The 16,608-nt window shown below is 31.9% G+C and overlaps 1 protein-coding gene and 1 pseudogene across 1 annotated transcript; both read left to right on the forward strand.

Annotated features, from left to right (window-relative positions):
* The first annotated feature begins 874 nt into the window (after nt 1–874).
* Nucleotides 875–5,360, forward strand: LOC137813204 (putative polygalacturonase At3g15720). Its single transcript, XM_090296724.1, has 8 exons — nt 875–1,012; nt 1,691–1,825; nt 2,459–2,626; nt 2,728–2,935; nt 3,887–3,968; nt 4,099–4,207; nt 4,878–4,997; nt 5,102–5,360. Exons 1-8 carry the CDS (start codon nt 878–880, stop codon nt 5,324–5,326), a joined length of 1,182 nt encoding a protein of 393 aa, XP_090152850.1. The 5' UTR covers nt 875–877; the 3' UTR covers nt 5,327–5,360.
* Nucleotides 5,361–8,367: 3,007 nt separating this feature from the next.
* On the forward strand, nt 8,368–9,430 carry LOC150024193 (uncharacterized; annotated as a pseudogene).
* The last annotated feature ends 7,178 nt before the right edge of the window (nt 9,431–16,608 follow it).

Here is a 16,608-nt window from a genome sequence, read left to right on the forward strand (position 1 = left end):
TTAAATATAAAATATAAAATATTTTTTATACTAATTAATAAATAATTTTTATTAGAGGAATCAGATAGTAAAATTTCTTTAACTAATATGTCCTTTTATACTTTTATTAAAATTCTTTCTATCAAATAAAATAGTAAATGGAAGGTGACTTCTTAATATATTATTAAATGATTACAAATATGTATTCCTATATAAAAAAAATTATAAGGTGTAATATCTAAAAAGATTTAAATTATAAGATTCGGATTTTTAATAAAATATTAAATTTTCTGTTGAACTCCATTTTAAATTAAATTTTAATACTTTTAGTTTTAATCCAAATAAATTACACTAATATTTACAGTATATAAAAGTAATATGTTTATTAAAAGAATAATATTGTTTTATTAAAATTATTTCGATAAAGACTTTTGTTATTGTTATTAAGCCGTGTGAAGAACTTAGAGTCATATATAGTACTATTTAATTCTATTATTTTGAAAGTAAATTTATGTTTAAATACTAACAATTTTGTTTTTATAGAAAACGTGTTTCTTTAATTATTATGTGAACATTTCATAAACTTATCTAACTGTGATATTTTCACACAAATAAAAGCAATAATTTTTTTTTGAAATAATTTTACAAAAGTAATCTCATTATCACAGCTTTTGATTTTGCTTTGATAGTGTTTTATGGATAAAATTTAAAGTTCATACCATACAAGTTTTAAAATATTGTTACTCTCCTTAAAAGACAGCATTTATAAATTAATGATTATATAGATCTTGAGCATTTAATTTTGTTTTTCCAATTACATAATGAAGAATCTATTTAAACCCTATATAAATCCTTTCACAAATAATCCAAAATAGTGTTATTCCTGAATTTGTTAAAAATGCAAAGGTTAATCACTTGTATCTTGATTCTAGGTTTTATTTCAGCCACATTCAGCAATGCTGAAACCCAAGTAAAATTTTTTAATGTGATGGATTTTGGAGCTCATGGTGATGGCACAAGTGATGATTCAAATGTATTTCCCTTTTTTACTTTCTTACTCTCTTTATCTCACTTCATATATATCTCTTGCTTTCTTCATTCTTGGTTTTGCTTCACCTTAATTATTTAAATAAATAAATAAATCCCATATCTTTAAAATATATGGTTTACTTTTAAAATATTGATCTTTTAAATATCAATCTCTCACCTTATTTAAACTTTAATATCATTTTAATATTAATTAGAATGTGTTTATGTTTATTTATTTTAATTATTTTTTTTATTCTGTTGGAGATCTCACATCGATTAGAGATTAGAGTCTTTCATAGTATATAAGTGGGTGCAAACCTCAACCTTATGAGCTGGATTTATGGGGTTGAGTTAGGCTTAAAGTCCACTTCGTAATATATTCTAATCGACTTTATAATATACATGTTTATGGTTGGATGGTCTTGATACTTTCTATATATTTTTTCCACATGCTATTTTTTTTGTTTTTTTTTTATTTTATTGTATAAGGGTTAAGACATCTTTGATTTTTTTTAATTTTATTTATTTATTGTTGATAAAAAATAATAATGTTTGTAAAATTAATGTAAGAATTGATTTTTTTTTCAAGAATCTTTGAATGTATTTGAAGTTGATTGTAATATTTTTTTTTTGTTCTAACCATGAAGTGATCCTTAACCATATGTGTTCTAATTGATTGTAGGCAATTGCAAAAGCATGGCAAGGTGTGTGTGAAGATCAAGGGCCAGCAAGTCTACTTATACCTTTAAGCAAAATATTTTTGGTGAAAAGATTAAACATAAGTGGTCCATGCAAAACCCCAAATGTTGGCATTAAGGTATGACTAACCAACAATATTTGATAACATCATTATAAAGTGTTTCAATACAAAAATGAATTTTTTTTTTCATTTGAAAATGATGATTTTTGAGTATCACAATTCTCATATATAATCAAAATATGTTTAGTTAATACATTATTTTAAGAGTGTTGGCATATGCTTTATGAATCACATCAATTATTCATCACATTTAATTTCTTTTACTAGATATCCAAATTGTTTTCATTGATTGAAATATTTATTGTATATACATCATTTATTCAACTAGAGTAAAAGTTCAAAAAAAAATTATTTATCAATACTAAAAATTAATAAATATGAAGTATTTTAGATATTTCAACTCTAGTACAAAACTTTAATTATCTAAAAATCTTAAATTTATTCTCTAACTTTCTAACAAGAAATTCAAAAGTACTTTAACTCTTTATTAATTTCAACTCGTGAGAAAGAAACCAACTCAAACAAACCATTTTTCCATGATTTCCAAATATAGATTTCTTGATAGTTTTATACTGAAATACTCTTAAAATGTATTTTTTTTTTGTCGATAAAAAATTATCTACATGATGATGAAAGTCTGATAGTTTTCTTCTTTTTTTTGTTTTGTATTTTTCTCCAAATTTGTTGCAGTTTGAAGGGAAAATAGTAGCTCCATCTATGAATGAATGGGTTGGTGATTCTTTTAGTTGGATTCAGATATTTAATGTAAATGGTCTAACAATTGATGCTGATGGAGGAAGCATTGATGGCAATGGTTCTACTTGGTGGGAGAAATGCAGAAAATGCAGAAGACCAACAGTATGTAAAGTTTTCACTTCGGTTCTTATGAATAAGATTACAGTTTTTTTTGTTAATCTCAATGCCTTGTTAGTGAAAATTTTGATATGAATGTGATGCAGTCCTTGCGTTTCCATGGTTGCAATGGTCTTACTGTGAAATCTCTGAGTATGAGTAACAGCCCTGGAGCTCACATATCTGTAAATGGCTTGGATGGTGCACTCTTCTCTCAGATCAATATCAATTCTCCTCCAAATAGCCCTAACACTGATGGCTTTGACATTGCTGGTTCCAAAAATGTAGCAATTGAAGATTCCACTCTTGCAACAGGTAAACTAAGAAGAACAACAACATGCTTCTAAACACTTTACTTGCAGTTTTAAGATGATAACATGGAGAAAATGCTTAAAATATAGATGACAAACAAATATCTTATTCAGAGTTTTTGCATTTTTTTTTCATAAATTATGATTTTTTTGAATAATTTCTTTTGCAAAAATAGATAAATTGTACATTATCGGAACTATTTTAGAGTGGTGTACGATTTCAATTGTTGTTTTACGTTGAAATTATATGATTTATGTATGACTTTCACTCTACAATTATCTAAATGGTTTTTTTTACTAGAAATAAAAATAATAATAAATATGAACCATTTCAGGAGTGATAAGTTTTATACAAAATTGTACTTTATCTTCCTCCTACCAAGAGATGCCTACCATACTAACAAAGTCACACAGCCAAATAAAATAAAAATTCTCAAACAAGGCATCTAGAAACTAGCCTCATACAAGCCAAATAGGTCAAAACACCAACTAGAATAAGAGAACAAACCAAAATGAGATTTTGAAGAAATCCAAGACCAAACCTTTACTTGAACCATTGCGAACACTTCAGACGCGCCAGCAACGCCCCTTTTAAAGATGACATTGTTCTTGTGCTTTCAGATTTCACTCACTACTCCAACCCAAATTACACTCCAAATATCATTAACCGGACCTGAAGCATTGCACATCCTAAACTGTACAAAATTTGACACAGGATTGTTGTGAAACACAAGCGACACACCAAGCCACCCAAAACAATGACTCAAAAATTATCTAAATAGTATACAACCTATCATTTTTATAAATAAAAAATTCATCAAAAATTGTAATTTGTAAAAAAAATTACATTATTTTCGTGAAAAAAAAACTTTTTCAGTTTATAATAAAATTTGAGTGTGCATTTTAAACTAATTAGTGTGTGAAACACTATATTTGACCTTGTCTTTCTAAGCAGGTGATGATTGTATTGCGATCAATGGTGGTTGTTCTTATATCAATGCCACTAGACTTGTTTGCCAAGGAGGCCATGGAATAAGGTTTGTATAAAAATTTATCATATAGTTTTTGCAATGTTAAATTGCACTTAAAAATTCATGTATGAATGAAGTTAAATATCTGATGGAATTGTGTGCATGAGATCTAATGAAACATGTCTGAATAACTCAGCATTGGAAGCCTTGGTAGAAATCAATCTCATGAGACAGTTGAAGAGGTACATGTATGGAATTGCAGTTTCATTGACACTACAAATGGTGCAAGAATCAAGACATGGCCGGTGAGTAACTCATATATAATGCTTCTATATGATCCTTAAGAACAAATACAATTCACTAATCAGTTAATATAATACGAAAATACATAATTTGAAAATGAAAATGAGAACACAAAATAGGGTAGAACAAAGTACAAAAATCACACACAAAATTCACTCTGATTAGATTATAATTAGTCTACGTCTTTGTTATGATAATTTATGAGATTTATAATTTGAAATTTTTCTCTACATCCTCCTAGTGAAATTCTCAACTTTTATATTAAAGAGCAACTCTCTAATTCAAGTTTTAAAGTAGAAGACACAAAATAATCGTCTTACAACTTTCTACTAAAGATGTTTCTCATACAAACCAAACACGTGTATAGTGGTTCAATTTCAAAATAACATAAAACACTAACAATTATAGAAAATTTGAATAGAAGGACTAGACCATCCAAAATAACAATTATTCAACATACGCTAATATCCATTTAGACGATGATACCCATCGGATGGTCTTGAACCACTGGACAGTCTCAAATAGTTTAACACATCTAAATAGTATAAGAAAACTTGAACTTATGAACCACTTTATTGTTAACTTTCATTAGGATATATTTAATTCATCTTTCAGTGTCTCATGATACCAATTTAATTATTATATATCTTTATATTCTCTGATTTGATGCAGGGTGGATCAGGCTATGCAAGAAAAATCACGTATGAGGAAATCATACTAGAAGATGTTCAAAATTCAATTATTATAGACCAATTCTATGGGATTAAAACTCCAAATGAAGTGCCAAATAAAGTGGTATACATTTGAATTTGCATTCACATTACTATTTCAAATGTGATTTCAACAATTTTTCATCATGACTTGCTAATCGTGATTTGAAATATGTTTGGAAACAGGAAGATGCAGTGAAGGTGAGTGAAGTGACTTTCAGAGGGTTCAAGGGCACTTCTGCCAGTGCCAAGGCAATTAACTTGAACTGTAGCCCATCTGGTTGTTTCAACATTACATTGGATCAAATTTTCATTGTCCCTTCAAAATCAATCAAAATAGCTTTTGCCTTTTGCAAGAATATGGTTAATGGGACGTTTGTAGACACTGTTCCAAAAGTATCTTGTGTATAAACACTACAAAAAAAATCATGAAAAGAAACGAATTTTAAAGACTAAAAATAATTAGCTACTATAGTGACTAAATTAGAGACCATTTTAAAAACTAAAAAAAAAATAGTTTCTAAATTAGTTTATATTATTGTTAAATAATTTTTAAATTGGTATCTGATTAGTTACCAATGTTTTAACTACCAATTATTTACGTTCTAAATTTGGTAGCAAAAATCTTGGTAGCTAATTAGATACCAATTTAGAAATCATTTAACAATAATAGAAACTAAATTAGAAACCATTTTTTATTTAGTTTCTAAAATGGTCTCTAATTTAGTCATTATAACAACTAATTATTTTTTTTCTCTAAAATTGAGTCTTATTTCATGATTTTCTTGAAAGTGGTGGATATAATATAATGGAAGGGAAATTTAGCTTTTGTTAGATACTCCCTATATTCATGGCATTTTGTCAGCAGAGATATTGTGAATTTAGTGTGTTTTTTTATTTACTTATTTTCTTCCTACTGTTCCTTACTTACAAAATCCCCAAATGATCATAATCATATAAGTTTTACATAAAAAAAATTATTCCAAGAAAATTATTGAATAGAAACTAAATTTAAATATCAAAATAATTAGTTACTATAGACTAATTGGAGATTATTTTATCAACTAAATTAATGATTGATATCTGAAATAGTTTCTATCATTCATAAAAATTCATGAAGTAGTTTTTAGATTGGTATCAATCCATTAGCTATCAAAATGTTAGCTTCTAACTACTTTATATTCTAAATTAATCTTTTAAAAACTAATTTATAATATAAAATATTAGTAGTTAATACTTTATATCTAAATTAAATATCAATATAAAATATTAGTAGTTAATACTTTATAAATATTTATTAATAATAAAAATAACTTTAAATATTAATAATTTATTAGTCTCTAAAATAATATTTATTTTAATTAATATAATAGCTAATTAATTTTTTGTCTCTAAATTTATTTAATTAATGTTTTTTCTTATATTATAGCATAAGCTACGATTTAAAATAGCTCCCATTATACTCTTAAATTCAAAACTCTCAATATCACATCGATGTTGTTAAACAATAGCAAAAAAACCGCAAGCTGATGCATTTTAATGATGATAGAACATATCTAGTGGACATATTTTCTTATCTTGATTGTTGTTTGGGTGAGGAAATTTGATTGTAAATATGTTTGTGGTTCTTTGGTTGTACCAGGGGTTGTTTTGTTTGTATTATGTTTTGTCCTCTCTTTACTAAGGACTGATTATAAGGACATTGTTAGAATAGATGATGATTTCTTTTAATGTGACCTACCTTTCCTTTTCAATCTTGAGAATTTGTTTGGTGGTTTGAAGAGTGTGAAGTTTATATGTAGGTCAAGTGTTGAGCAGGTTGTCCTTGATAATTTTCTGTATAAGAGTTGGGACACTCCTGAAGTGTTTCATTTTATTTTATATATTTTTTACGGATATACATTGTTAGCAATCTATGAATCAATATCCACTTTGTCACTCCTAAGTTTATTATAAAAAACTATATTTAAAAAAACATTTGAAACCAAATTCAAGTTTAGACGGAAGAAGGTATTAGTATATTGTGACGTCCATCCTAAGACATTTATCTTTAATTAAATATAAAAAAATAATGAAACTTTAAAATATTTGCTTCATTTTATAAATTATCAAAATTAAATATTTATTAATCATTTAAATTTTAATAAAATACAAATATATTTATTTGAACTCGTTGATGATTGACCTTATTTTTATGTATTGCATTTTAGGAAAAGTTAAGATTATTATAAGAAAATCATTAAATAGTAACTAAATTTTAAGACAAAAAAAAGTACTTAGTCACTATATTGACTAAATTAGATAAATTATTATATCTAAAATGATTTCTATTATTAATAAAACTTTATACAATAGTTTTTAAATTGGTATCTAAATTAGCTACCAAGGTTTTAGCTACTAATATTTTAGTTTCTAAATTAGTCTCTAAATATTAATAGAGACTAATTCAGAATATAAAATAGTAAGTAGCTAAAACATTGGTAGCTAATGGTTCACTACAAGAAAATCATGAAATAGAAACCAATTTTTAAAGACCAAAATAATTAATTGCAATATAACTAAATTAGAGACCATTTTAGAAACTAAAAAAAAATTTGGTTTTCAAATTAGTTTATATTATTGTTAAATAGTTTCTAAATTGGTATATAATTATTTCAATTAAATAAAATAGTAAATAGTAGGTGACTTCTTATTTTGAATAGTAAATATATTCTTAAATGGTTACGTATGTTTTATTCCTTTATAAAAAAAAAAATGTAAGTTTGGCTATCTAAAAAGATTTAAATTGTAGGACTCGATTTTTATTAAAATATTTAATATTCTGATGATCTGAATTTTTAATAGTTACCTTTAGTTTTAATCCAAATAAATTACACTAATGTATTTAAAGTATATAAAAGTAATATGTTTATTAAAAGAATAATATTATTTTATATATTAAAATTATTTCAATAAAAGACATTTATTGTTGTTATTAAACTGTGTGAAAAACTTAGAGTCATATTTAGCACCATTTAATGCTATTATTTTAAAAATAAGTTTATGTTTAACTCTTAACATCATTATATATATATATATATAAATATATGTAACAATTTTTTTTACAGAAAACGTGTTTCTTTAATTGTTATGTGAAATACATTTTATTACCGGACAAAATCATTATTAGACTTAATTAGACTTAATTACAGGAATATAATCACTATTAATGAGTCTATAATTAGACTTAATTATAGGAATATAATCGGGTCTATAATTAGTCTTAATTACAGATGTTATGTTAGAAAAAGAATCTGTACGGTTCAGTACGGTTCTAATGCTATGGTTATATATATGTATCATTGCTATAGATGAAAGACAGATTGAATAAAACAGAAAATATTCTTTCATGGTATCAGAGCACAAAACTCTGATACCCGACAAACACAAAGCAAAGGCAACGGTGCACAACCATGGCAGATGCACCAGAAAAGAATAATGCCAACAAAGACGAAGGAGGAGGTGCTAAGAAGACCTACTCGCCATATGATCTCAACGCGAGTGACAATCCCGGAAACATAATCACGCAAGTCCAATTGCGCGGAGAAAATTACGACGAATGGGCAAGAGCAGTAAAGATCTCGCTTCGTGCCCGGAGAAAATGGGGCTTCATTGATGGAACACATATCCAACCAGAGGATGAGGCACCCGACCTTGAAGATTGGTGGACCGTGCAGTCCATGATTGTCTCTTGGATTCTAAACACCATTGAACCAAGCTTACGATCCACAGTAGCATATGCTGAGACTGCACATAACTTGTGGGAAGACATTAAAGAAAGATTCTCGGTCGTGAATGGACCTAGAATTCAACAACTAAGGTCGGACTTGTCAAGATGCAAGCAGGAGGGAATGGTGGTGGCAACTTACTTTGGAAAATTGAAGGTCCTTTGGATGTAACAGTGACAAAATTCCATCTTGTACGTGTGGTGGATGCAAGTGTGGGATTGGCGCTCAGTTGGAAAAACGAAGGGAGGAGGAGAAGGTTCATCAACTCCTTATGGGGTTGGATGACGCAAGCTACGGGACAGTAAGATCAAACATTCTGGCCTCAGACCCATTGCCGTCTCTGAACCGCGTATATGCTATGTTGGTACAAGAAGAAAGAGTGAGAATGATGGCCAAATCAACGGAAGAAAGGGGGTTGGTCGTGGGTCTCGCGATGCAGGCCAACTACAAAGAAAAAGGGCGTGGAGATATGGTAGAAAAATTAATGACGTGCAGTCATTGCGGTAAAAATGGTCACGACATGAAGGGATGCTTCCAATTGATCGGATATCCCGAATGGTGGGGTGACAGACCAAAAAGTGAAGGCAAATGGAACGGCAGGGGACGCCAAGGGATGCGAAACAAAGGTAACCCGACACGTGCAAATGTGGCACACGCTAGTGGAAGCAACAGTCAAGTCAACAATGACGACAAGAAACTTGAGATGGCAGGTCTGACCAATGAACAATGGAAGGTACTGGTTATATGATCAGCAAACAAAAATCAAATGAATCAGAGAAAATGACTGGTAAGAGCATTTGGGATTTGTGGATTATTGACAGTGGGGCATCAAACCATATGACCGGGTCACTGGAAAATTTGAGTGAAAAGGAAACTATACAAGGGTGCCCCGTAGGGTTACCCGATGGTGAACGTGTTCTAGCTTGCGAACAGGGAACAGTGACTCTTGAAGAAGGACTTGAATTGAAAAATGTCCTTTATGTTCCCAAATTAAAATGCAATTTACTTTCAGTACCTCAATTGATGGATGAAGAAAATTGTGTTGTAACATTCACTGATAAATTGTGTATTATACAGGACCGCACTTCGAGAACGCTGATTGGAGCAGGTGAACGGAAAGATGGGCTTTATTGGTATCGTGGGGTACGGAAGACTCAAGCATGTCATGTCAAGATGGAAAATCAACTAGCACTTTGGCACCAAAGATTAGGACATCCGTCATTTAAGATTGTGCAAATGCTTCCTGATATAAGTGGGAAATGTACTCGTGATGAGTTGAATAAAGTTTGTGAAGTTTGTGAAAAATCGAAACAAACGAGAGATAAGTTTTTCTTAAGTGCGCATCAAGCTTTGAATATTTTTGATTTAATTCATTGTGACTTATGGGGTCCTTATAAAACTCCTTCATCCTGTGGTGCTTCATATTTTTTGACAATTGTGGATGATTGTTCACAGACAGTTTGGATCTATTTGTTAAAAGAAAAAACAGAGGTATCAGTGACTTTGAAAAAAAATTTCACACTCGTTGAGAGGCAATACAACAAATGTGTTAAAATGGTTCGCTCTGACAATGGAACCGAATTCATGTGTCTAAAACAATATTTCATTCAACAAGGTATCCTTCACCAAACTTCCTGTGTTGGGACCCCGCAACAAAATGGACGCGTCGGACGCAAGCATCGGCATATTCTGAATGTTGCTCGGTCATTACGGTTTCAAGGCAATCATCCCATTAAATTTTGGGGGGAATGCGTTTTGACTGCAGGCTACTTAATCAATCTCACACCATCCTCCATTCTAAAAGGAAAAACCCCTTATGAAGTGATCCATGGATGTGTACCCAGTTACGCGCACTTACGAGTATTTGGTTCATTATGTTATGCTCATAATCAAAATAGACAGCGGGATAAATTTGATAGTCGTAGCCGAAAATGTGTGTTTGTCGGGTATCCATATGGCCAAAAAGGATGGAAATTATTTGATTTGGAAACAGAAACTTTCTTTGTCTCTCGTGATGTACATTTTTTCGAAAATAAATTTCCATATTTTGAAGCCAAAAAGATGGACACTGCACCACCATTGCAAAACCCAATTATTGCCAACTCTTTAGAAACTGGAACGGACCCACATTTTCTTCATGAAGTTGCCTCCTCAAACCTAGATGAATGCATCGTCAACCAACCCATTGCATCTCCCATCCCAGCCAAGGAGGATGCTACCCTCACAGATGACTTCGAACACACTATCAACGACTCCGATCCGTGTATAGAAGCCTCGACGCAACCCGCGGATCCGCCGCGTCCGACGGAGACGGCGCCGTCGGTTTCTTCACCACCGCTGACGGCCGCGGTTCCCCTTGGGCGAGGGCATCGCGCGAAGCTGCCTTCCGTACGGTTACGCGATTTTGTCGTAGCCACCACGATACCGTCAAGCCCCTCTGTTCCGTCACCTCCTTCAACAGAATCCTCAGGTGTTTCGTATCCTATACATGATTTTGTGAATTGTGATTCCTTTTCTAAACATCATCAAAGTTTTCTTGCCTCTTTACACACCGAGCAGGAACCCCTGTTCTTTTCTCAAGCGGTCCGAGAACCCCGGTGGCGTGATGCTATGGCACAGGAGATTCATGCTCTCGAACTCAATGACACCTGGAAACTCACCGCTCTCCCTCCTGGAAAGAAGGCACTTGGGTGTAAATGGATCTACAAAATCAAATACAACTCGGATGGAACAATTGAAAGATTCAAGGCTCGATTGGTAATTCTTGGCAATCATCAAGTGGAGGGTTTGGATTACAACGAGACGTTTTCTCCTGTCGTAAAGACGGTAACCATTCACACAACTCTAGCAGTAGCAGCCGCAAAAGATTGGGAGCTTCATCAGATGGACGTTCACAATGCGTTTCTCCATGGTGATCTTGATGATGAGGTTTATATGAAACTCCCTCCTGGCTTCCAAGAATCTCAACCAGGGGCAGTGTGCAAGCTTCAAAAGTCTCTATATGGCCTCCGACAGGCCCCCAGGTGTTGGTTTGCTAAACTATCTTCTTCTCTCACTCGTTACGGCTTCCAACAATCCCCGAAGGATCATTCCTTGTTTACTCTCAATAATAATGACATACAGTTGGTTGTGCTAGTCTACGTTGATGATCTTGTGATTGCAAGGAATAATGGTACTGCCATCCAATGTTTTAAAGGCTACTTAAATCAATGCTTTCATATGAAAGATTTAGGCCGCCTCAAGTACTTCCTGGGGGTTGAAGTTGCTCGCTCCCCCAACGGAATCTTCCTTTGTCAGAGGAAATATGCCTTAGATATCATTACTGAAGTCGGATTGTTGGGTGCGAAGCCCGCCACTACACCATGTGAAGAAAATCACAAATTGAGCTCCGCTACTGGTTCTTTTCTTTCTGACCCGACTACTTATCGTAGACTTGTTGGGAGGTTAATTTATCTGTGTTTCACTCGACCTGACCTTGCCTACAGTGTCCAAGCTTTATCTCAATTTATGCAAAATCCACGCTCCGAGCATTGGCAAGCTGCTCTTCGTGTTGTTCGATATTTAAAGGGCATCCTGGACAAGAAATACTCCTACCTCGAGAGAACAACTTACAACTCTTTGGGTGGTGTGATTCTGATTGGGCAAGTTGTCCACTGACACGGAAATCTCTCACCGGATGGTTTATTCAACTCGGCACTTCCCCAATCTCTTGGAAAACCCTGAAACAACAAACGGTTTCTGCCTCCTCTACTGAGGCTGAATATCGATCAATGGCTAAGACCACCCGAGAATTAAAGTGGATTAAAGACATTCTCGCTTCTCTACATGTTCCTCATCCTGACCCAATTCGTCTTTATTGTGATAGTCAAGCAGCACTTCACATTGCTAAAAACCCGGTCTTCCACGAACGCACCAAACACATTGAAGTTTACTGCCACCTTGTTCGAGATGAAATCATTCACAAGCGCCTTCTTCCATCCTATGTGCCCACACATACACAACTAGCTGACCTTTTCACCAAAGCTCTCGGTGCTAAAAAGTTTGGAGCCATCTTGGTCAAGTTGGGCATTCAAGACTTACATGCTCCAACTTGAGGGGATATTACCGGACAAAATCATTATTAGACTTAATTAGACTTAATTACAGGAATATAATCACTATTAATGAGTCTATAATTAGACTTAATTATAGGAATATAATCACTATTAATGGGTCTATAATTAGTCTTAATTACAGATGTTATGTTAGAAAAATAATCTGTACGGTTCTGTACGGTTCTAATGCTATGGTTATATATATGTATCATTGCTATAGATGAAAGACAGATTGAATAAAACAGAAAATATTCTTTCACATTTCATAAACTTATCTAACTATGATATTTAAAAAATGGAAATTCATAACCTTGAGATATAAGACGTCGGCTTATAGAATTTTACTAATAAGAAAAAAAAACACTAGTTAGGAAATGTTTAATTAATTTAAATATAAAAATTGTTATTAATTATCAATTATCTATTTTTTTTTAGATATGTGGTGTAATTAGTTAGAGATACCATAAGTAAATGTTAATAAAACAATATAGAGGAAGTTATATTGCACACAACATTGATTATGAGTTTACAAAATTAAGAAACTATTTTGACATTCATATTCAATTGTTTTGACATTTTGGCAGTGTAAAGCAATAAAGTATGAAGTAAAAAATAAAACAATTTAATTTATTGGAATCAAATACTCTAAATCCTAAACTCTAAACTCAAAAATATAATTAAAAAAAGAGCTTAAAATGAAAGAGAATCATTCAATTCATAACAATCTTTAAAAAATTAAAAATTAAGAGCAACACCTTCTTGGATTTTGAAGTAAAAGTGTTGTGGTGAAGGCAATGACAATGATAATGTCAAAGCGAAGGAAGAAGCAGTACACAATAGTATTACACAATGATGACATGATAACGACAGAATATGAATGCATATGGATCATGAACGAAATTCATTCCACTTCCACTACTGGTTGCTGCAGAAACTGAAATGTAAATGGAAAAACTCCAGAAAAGATTAAATCAGCAAAAAATTGAACAATGAAAACAACAATGAGGACAGACGAACAGACGAAGGAAGAGATTTCACCTTGGTGCTTGAACATACGATGGATATGAACGAAAATCCATTCCACTTCCACAACCGGTTGCTGCAGTAACTGAAATGTAGATGAATATCATTTTTATGCTGTCAAAAGTAACAAAAAAACACATAATCAACCATGTGAACAATAAAGAAACAAAGAAACGGTAAAAGAGATGAAAAGAATCAGCAGAAACATGAAAAGAACGAAACTTTGATAAGAAAAACCAAAAAAGTTTTCATTTTTATGTTGTGGAACAAAGAAATCGTAAATGAGATGAACAGAATCCACATAACAGAAGCAATAATCACCTCGAGAAGGAGAAGACCGAAATGAAATGAAGAAGGCAGAAATGAAGAACCATACAGTAAACCCAAATAAGAAGAAACCAAAAGGCAACGAAAAAGAAAGAGAAACCGAGGAAGTTGAGTAATAGGAGAGAGAGAAACGCTGAAAGTATATAAGAAAGGGAGTATTTAAAGAAATGGGGTTTTGCACACGTGTAAGTTCTACAGAGTGCCACTTGTCACTCCTAGAATGACTTTCACTTGCTATTTTTAGTAAAAATTTCAATTTTTTTCTTTTTGAATTTTTTTTAGAACTTACCCTAGAGGTGCCTTCTATTTGTATTATGTATAGATAGATTATTCTTCTTTAGCCCAGTCATCTTCATTCTTCCCTATAAACCTGAAATTAACACCAAATTTGGGAATAAAATGTTCTTATTCAAAATAAAGATCATAAAATATGTAAAAAGGTATAAATTCATAAATTAGATATTATTTTATATGTAATTTAGCAATTAATACTCATAACTGCCTATATTTTAATATGAAATATTACTGAAATTAGGAACTTATCACAACACCGTGAAGACGTCGAATCCTTTCCTCTCAGGGAACCTCCAAGATTATACCCTAACGAACAACCCTTAATATCCACTGTGGCATCTTCCCTGATAATCTTTCTCAATGCATCAATGTCTGCTTCCCCTGAGACGACATCAATGTTTGGGATTCAAAATCTGAAACGACATCTACAGATTGTCTATCCCAATAACAGTGACAGAGATTATGTTATGGGATCGTGCACTCGTCAACCAGAGAAATTTGATAAAGTGTTTCGTTAATCCTCGAGTACGAAGTCAGTTTTGCTTCATAACCCATAGTGAGTCTGATTTTAAATATAGCGTATTCTAATTCCTCCAAAGCTAGAGTAGCTTCGTCCACCTCAACCAGTAAAGCTGTAATTTTTTCGAAGCATTTTTGTATTCCATAATTACAGGGGTAAACCCCTACATCATACCCAAACAAGTTTATTTACTACTATGAATTGATCTTCCCATGGAACAACGGTGTCGAACAAATTCTCGAACCATTCTTTATTCTCCTCAACCGCTTCTTTAACCTTATTTTCGTCTTCCCCCATTAAAAGCACGTGAAAACCTCCCAAAATTTTGATCTTTATGAAACTGTAGCCACCCAAAATGAAGCTTTCATTCAAGTCTTCTACCTTGCTTAAATCATAAACTCTCCCAATGTAGCAATGTTTGAGCCACTCTTTGGGTGTTTCTTCCACATTTATTGCATTTACTCTTACCCTGCTTCGTGATTGCGCTCTGTTTCCATACTTGACGGCCTGTGCATAAGATTGATTCTTATTTGTTGCCCTCCACACTTTTTTGCCCACTTTTTCTTCTTGCTTTGTCTTCACTTTCAGTTTATCATTCCATTCCTTTCTAGACTTTGTTGTCTTGTAATATTTAGGTCTATTAACATTGAAAAAAAATAAGATTTACATACATTTAGAGAACGTTTAAATGTTAATGACAATTAGAGAATACGCATATATACATAGATTAAGATTAGATTAATTTAACATAAATTAGTGAGTATAAAAGAGGAGTAGAAAAGTTATACAATATTCTATAACATAAGAAAAATTATACATTGACAATCCAGGAAGATGTATAGAACTCTGATGTAATAGTTTTAACAAAAATAAAATATAATAAAGGATAAATTTGTAATTAAATGGTGTGAAGAATTATTAAAATAATAATATTAAGAGTTATTATATGGTTGTAGAAAAAACATGGATTGTCAATATTTTTAATACCTTTTCAATGTGTAATCAAAACTCTCCAATCTTAATTTGGTTTCAAAGACCATTTTCTAAAGGTTCTTTCGTAGCTTTGCTTAATAAATTATGATGGCGACTCTTTTGTCTTTTACATATATTTGTGTTATCTCGTTGTGACTCTTGTAACAACTATGTAAAACCACTGGGTATATATACTTTTGAGGACTCATGTGGAGTCTTTAAGTGAATTGCAAGACAACATGTCTTGATAATTTTCTTAGTTATTACTTACACATTATATTAATTATATTTTATTGTGCTTATGTTGCAAGATTCTCTAGTTGAGCAAAGCTCTTAAGGTATTTTTTCCCCTCACAGTCATCATATTTACTAACCGCACTTGGAATACTTAAGGACCTTAGACTTGTGTGTTGCTGGAGTAGGAGTAACATTCGTCAATTGTTAGGAGTATCTTCACATTAGTACTCCTTTGAGGCACCCAACTAAGAGATATTACAACAATTGAGATAGTTGATCACCCAAGAAATGAGATTTCTCAGAGTTGAGGCAGGAGTTCGAGTAGTAGTTGAAGACCCTAGTTTTTCACAGTAGACCCTTGCTACAAAGTAGTCTTTGTGTCTCCAACGTTAAAGTTAGCATATAAAGGAGTTGTGCAACTAATAATTCATCATGAGATGACATTGGCTCCATAAACCA

The sequence above is a fragment of the Phaseolus vulgaris genome, chromosome 10, assembly GCF_051622355.1.
Source record: "Phaseolus vulgaris cultivar YP4 chromosome 10, ASM5162235v1, whole genome shotgun sequence".
NCBI lineage: Eukaryota > Viridiplantae > Streptophyta > Magnoliopsida > Fabales > Fabaceae > Phaseolus > Phaseolus vulgaris.

Excerpts from the sequence above, each read along its gene's own strand:
- LOC137813204 (XM_090296724.1), top strand. The coding sequence starts at position 878 with ATGCAAAGGTTAATCACTTGTATCTTGATTCTAGGTTTTATTTCAGCC. Across the intron at positions 2,627-2,727 it reads GAAAATGCAGAAGACCAACA|TCCTTGCGTTTCCATGGTTG; the intron begins GTATGTAAAGTT and ends AATGTGATGCAG. Across the intron at positions 3,969-4,098 it reads CAAGGAGGCCATGGAATAAG|CATTGGAAGCCTTGGTAGAA; the intron begins GTTTGTATAAAA and ends TGAATAACTCAG.